Source organism: Amblyomma maculatum, chromosome 1, assembly GCF_055883805.1.
Source record: "Amblyomma maculatum isolate TAMU_Amacu chromosome 1, ASM5588380v1, whole genome shotgun sequence".
Taxonomy (NCBI): domain Eukaryota; kingdom Metazoa; phylum Arthropoda; class Arachnida; order Ixodida; family Ixodidae; genus Amblyomma; species Amblyomma maculatum.
In genome coordinates this window covers 70,677,159-70,683,158 of record NC_139344.1, presented here as the reverse complement: position 1 = coordinate 70,683,158, position 6,000 = coordinate 70,677,159, and the positions used below count along the sequence as shown (strand labels likewise).

The 6,000-nt window shown below is 43.4% G+C and overlaps 1 protein-coding gene across 1 annotated transcript in view; it reads right to left on the bottom strand.

Annotated features, from left to right (window-relative positions):
- Positions 1-1,356: 1,356 nt before the first annotated feature.
- The window catches only part of LOC146202766 (RNA helicase aquarius), a 28,091-nt gene continuing 23,447 nt past the window's right edge, over positions 1,357-6,000 (bottom strand). The window contains exon 5 of the mRNA XM_084588322.1: positions 1,357-1,498. Within this exon, the coding sequence (XP_084444448.1) occupies positions 1,463-1,498 (36 nt within the window). The 3' untranslated portion in view covers positions 1,357-1,462. The remainder of the gene's footprint in view (positions 1,499-6,000) is intronic.

The window sequence follows — 6,000 nt, the reverse complement described above, 5'->3', positions numbered from 1 at the left end:
TGAGGTCAGAAGTGCGAGACGATTCAATTACGCACCATAGAAACGCCGCGACAGCTGGCCTGACTTTTAAATAAAGAAAGGGGGGGGGGGAAGGTTACTAAATATATTGACAGGGGTAACGAATGCGGTGCAAACCGAACTGAATTGCGCCGCTCTATAACTATTCGAAATTTCAGATATTTCAGAATATAGAAAGAAGCACAAGATTAAAGAACAAAAGCTTAAGTATGAATTAGGAGAACATTAACAGTTGCACTCTCTTCCCCCAGAGTAGATGCTAAATAAATCTACTGACCCATCATTGTACAGACAAAGGACAACAGGTTGGTTTGCAATCAAGTAAAACAAAAAAGAAACTCCTGAACAAAAGCCCTACGACTTTGATGCAGCTACAGCAGATCCCATCACAAATAATGGCACACACGATACCACTAACCCTCACAGGTGTGCACCATGTTCCCCAAAAGCCCAGGCAGACAGAGTTGAAGAACAAGCAACGCGTAATTCCGTCTCCTCAACGGTAGGGTCCCGCAACTTCTTTCTCGTCACTGGTTGCCTCTCAGCGGGTTAACCGGAGATAGTTACCAAAAGGTGTCTCTGAACGCAATCTAAAGGTAACATACACTCACTGAAAGCAGGAAATGATTACGGTGAAGGAAATTGATTAGTGTTACCATTGTCATCGCATTACTTCGTGGCTCTGTTCACGGCTGGTTTTGCGGCTATTAAGAAATAAAAACAATACATATTGCAACCTAAAGGGAACACTCCCCAGGAATGACCTTGGTAGGTTATTTTAATGTTGCTGATAAAAAAATAAAAAATAGTTGGTCCTACAGGATTCGAACAAATGTTTTATTCGCTTAGTGTTGAGGTAAGTAGTGTCAACCCATTGCGCCATTGAAACAACGATTACGGCAGCTTTTAAACCACCTATTATTCATTTTTACAATATTTCCGCTATCTGTCGCCAGGTGACGCTGCTCAGAGGACGCTACTGTTGAGGGAACGGAATCACGCACAAGCAACATTGAATAAAATAAAAGCTATTTTAAGATTTTGCAGCTGTTACAAAATGACTTTCTGCCCATTTAGTGTAGAAAGTGCATGCAGCAATGTTTTCAGGTGCACGCAGCAATGCTGAATATGCATCAATTTTAATCCTCATCGAAAGTGTCTGTATAGCAGTGATTAGTTATAATACTAATATGGCATCTGCTGCATATATCACTTGGAGTGCATACCCTTTTTATACCAAAACAAACGGAACTTCGATATTTTATAATACGGGGAGAGGGGGGGTGACAATAGTGATAATAGAATAAATATTCTATAGAAAGGTTGCCAAATGATTTAGGCTAGTGGTACAACCAAAGCAATGGGTGAAAGTGTTTTATTTATTAAACATGACATCAGTTCTGATTATGCACATATGACAAATGTTTTCTTCTTATTGTCTCTGCTATCTTTCTTCGGAGTCACTGTCCATTCCCTGGACCTGAAGAAAAACAAGCAAATCAGTTACGACATATAATTACAGTCCTTTCATTTAAGGCAAAACTGTGCTTCACCTGACTCTTGCATTCAGAGAAGATTAATCAACAGGCTGGTTTAACCCTAATTTCTATATTATGTACATTATGTTGCACTGTACATAATGTTGAAAGTTCAACTCGTCCAGTTTTCAGTTCTGCTAATTTCTACCCTGACATGCATATTCAAGAAAATTCGTGCCAGTAAACAAAGCTAAACACAATAGATGGAAACTAGCAGACATTTTATGGTTATATCAAAACTGTACTTTTCTCTTATTTCTTTATTAATTTTATGCCTTTCAATCCTCGTTAGCCATGCTTACTTCAAGAGAAAATTAACACTACACACGCTAAGAACATCCTGCTCTAATGCCATTGTGCAGGTCTGATGGCTATTGTGAACCTGACTACTTTTGCAGAACACAAACAGAGGCAGACACATCTAGTACAGGCACTGCAGTGTTTCACAAGGGAATAGTAATACAGTGAACGACCAAATTTTTGGACATGCCCGATATTCCGGATGTCTTCGCGGCACCGCCACGAGCCCCATAGAATCAATGTATAAGGGCATCTGAAATTTCGGACGCTCAAACTCCCTGCCATCCAATTCTTCGGACTTTTTGACGCGACGGAGTCTGAAACCGCAACTGCGTCATACAAAGCCACCATTTTGGCTATCTCCCAGTATGCGTACCATGTCACAGCTTTGAACAACTAGCCGTATCTAGCCGATTAAAACTGTACTTTTCTCTTATGTCTTTATTAATTTTATGCCTTTCAATCCTCGTTAGCCATGCTTACTTCAAGAGAAAATTAACACTACACACGCTAAGAACATCCTGCTCTAATGCCATTGTGCAGGTCGGATGGCTACTGTGAACCTGACTACTTTTGCAGAACACAAACAGAGGCAGACACATCTAGTACAGGCACTGCAGTGTTCCACAAGGGAATAGTAAACAGTGAACGACCAAATTTTTGGACATGCCCGATATTCCGGATGTCTTCGCGGCACCGCCACGAGCCCCATAGAATCAATGTATAAGGGCATCTGAAATTTCGGACGCTCAAACCCCCTGCCATCCAATTCTTTGGACTTTTACGCGACGGAGTCTGAAACCGCAACTGCGTCATACAAAGCCACCATTTTGGCTATCTCCCAGTATGCGTACCATGTCACAGCTTTGAACAACTAGCCGTATCTAGCCGTCACACACCGATTTGGTCTGGCCACTCTGGCTATGTTCACCAGCGCCTCTTCCGGAGTTTCCGGAAGCACCGTCGACGCCGCGACCGTTTCGCCTTTTCGTTGCGCAGACTCATCGCAGACCACATGGTGTTTCGGTAAGCTGGTGCATGGTTTTGCTACGTGCTACGTATTGTGTCAAGTGTGCTCTGCGACGCTAGGCCCAGGTGCTTCGACACTTCGCAACAAGATTTTGCTTGTCGCCGATGGCATCAAAGCGCGAAAAACAGCACCGTCGTTTAACGACGGAGAAGAAAGCTGCCATTATTAAACAAGTAATGAGCGGACGATCGCAGGCTGACGTGGGTTTCGCCACGTGGGCTTCGCACTCACCACAGAGGCAGCAGGCTTGTCTGAATGTAACGTGATTGACAGGTGCCCGCCCATAGAAGACGCGATCAATGACCTCCGCTCTGCTGGGATTTCCATAACGACGGAAATAACTTTTGAACAGTGTCGACGCTGACAACGAGCTCGACATCTGTGCCGAACTGACCGATGAGGAGTTAATCCGTCAGGTTGTGAAGGATTCGGAAGACTCCGATGTTGAGAATGAGGAGCCAACGTCTGGCGTGAGCATTGCTCACACTTTCATCGGTGTACAGTGCTGACATGACTCTTGCTCAGATTGAGGCGAATATGATCGCATGCAAGCGGAACGCTGTCTAAACAAGGATCAACAAGTTCTTTAAGACACTGCAGCAATAACGCCGGCTGCCATGATGACACATGCATAATAAACAGGCTGTCGACTGCATAGTTTTTGAATGACTCTTTTCCATGCTTTGATGTTTCGGAAGCCTAATACCTCGTCCTTGACTGTTTTGATCGAAGAAATATTTGTAAAATGGTAAGTCTTTTTCATGCATTCATTTTTTAGACTGCCTGTATTTTCGGACGTTTTTGAGCTCCCTAGAGGGGCCGAAAAACCGGTCGTTGACTGTATGTGTAATGAAATAACAGTAACAAATGACAAAAAATTATCATTTGATAAGCAGTTCCTTTGTTCCACCAGCTACAGCCAGATTGTTTACAAAAATGGGCAAGAAATAAAGCATTTTATGCAATTAACAAAAATAGATGCTAATAATGAACTGTGCTGACTAAATAAATACTGACTGCCTGAAAAAAATAAAATTACTTATTTTTTTATTAAATCGATTCATATCAGAATCTGCACTCAAAAACAGCCCCTGACACTTATTACCCAAGATCCAGCAAAGATTGAAACCCAACAATGAAGAGACCTACATATAATGACTTTAGCAGTGGAGTCAGAACACAAGACTTAAAATAAAGGTGTGCTAAATGCCAAGATTTAACACAGCAGACAGCCTTTTCATTCTTCTTGGTGTATTGGCAGACGCTTACTGTGGTTAGGTCATGAGCGCCATAGAATACTGAAAGCAAAGATGCCATTTGTCATAAGGGACAGAGTATTCAAATGTGTGGCCAATTCCACAAAAATCCAGAATATGAATGCTTTCTGAAGGAAAAAAAAAACAATGAATCCAAAATTACAATTACTGTAATGTTATAGCAGTATATTACAAAACAAAGCTGCAGCAAATCAGCCTTAGTCATGGGTTCTTAAGCTGCTCCCCCCTTTTCGGCTGCTTCCACCCCTTCTTGCCATATACAGTCAATGAGCGAATTTTCGGACATGCCCAATATTTCAGACGTCTTCACGGCACCGCCACAAGCCCCGTAAAATCAATGTATAAGGACATCTAAACTTTCGGACGCTCGAACCCCCCGCCATCCAATTTTTAGGACTTTTTTACGCGACAGAGAGTCTGAAACCGAAACTACGTCATCCAAAGCCGCCATTTTGGCTATCTCCCAGTATGCGTACCATGTCACAGCTTTGAACAACTAGCTGTGCTAGCTGTACCTAGCCGTCACACACCGATTCGGTCTGGCCACGCTGGCAATGTTTACCAGTGCCTCTTCCGGAGTTTCCGGAAGCGCTGTCGACGGAGCGACCGTTTCGCCTTTTTATTGCGCAAACTCATCGCAGACCGCATGCTGTTTTTTCGTTACGCTGGTGCATGGTTTTGCTACGTGCTATGTATTGTGTCAAGTGTGCTCTGCGACGCTAGGCCTAGGTGCTTCGATACTTTGCAACAAGAGGATTTTGCTTGTCCACGATGGCCCCCCTCCTCCGTCCTCGCTGATGGCATGGAAGCGTGGAAAACAGTACCGTCGGTTAACGATGGAGAAGAAAGCCGCCATTATTAAACAAGTAATGAGTGGCCGATCGTAGGCTGACGTGGGTAAGGAGTTCGGCATTTTAAAGCAAACAGTCTCGGATTTTCTCAAGAACAAGGGAAGATCCTGGAAGCGGCCGAAAAACCATTTGGTGCCAAAAAAAAAAAGAATGCGAGCCAAGGTGTTCACCCAAAGCTTGAGGAAGCCCTCATCGTGTGGCTTAATTCAATGACTGCAAAGCGGTTGCCTGTCTCGGGCGGCGTCTTGAAAGAAAAAGCGGAAACTCTAGCGCTTCAAATGGGCATTGATGATTTTAAGTTTAGTGATGGGTGGCTGAGAAACTTTAAACATCGGAATGACCTCAAGTTCAAGAAAGTGTGCGGTGAGAGCGGCGCTGTCGACAATCCAGTTATTGAGCAGTATCGCAACGGAAAACTGCAGTCTTTGTTGCAGCAGTTCTCTGCTGACAATGTTTTCAACTGCGACGAAACTGGCTTATTTTATAAGATGTTGTCGAAAAGAATGCTTGCTTTTGCTGGTGACCTATGCCACGGTGGCAAGCACAGTAAAGAGCGGCTGACCGTTCTTGTCGGCAGCAACATGTCTGGCAGCGAGAAGCTTCCCTTGCTTGCAATCGGGAAGTCGAAGAACCCGAGGTGCTTTAAAGGGGCATCGCTGCCAGTGTTGTACGAAGCCAACAAAAAGGCATGGGTCACTCAGCAGTTGTTTTGAACGGCTCTTTTTTATGCTTTGGTGTTTCAGAAGCCTAATACCTCATCCTTGACTGTTTTGATCCCAGAAATATTCGTAAAATGGTACGTTTTTTCATTCGTTTTTTCGTACTGCCTGATTTTTCGGACGTTTTTGCATTCCCTAGAGGGTCCGAAAAATCGGCTGTTGAATGTATATACAAAAATAAGCATGCAGGTGCATGGCTCCTCTAGAAACGCCATATTGAATCAATAATGACTACCTATAAATATGAAGGCATTTGATATAAACAAT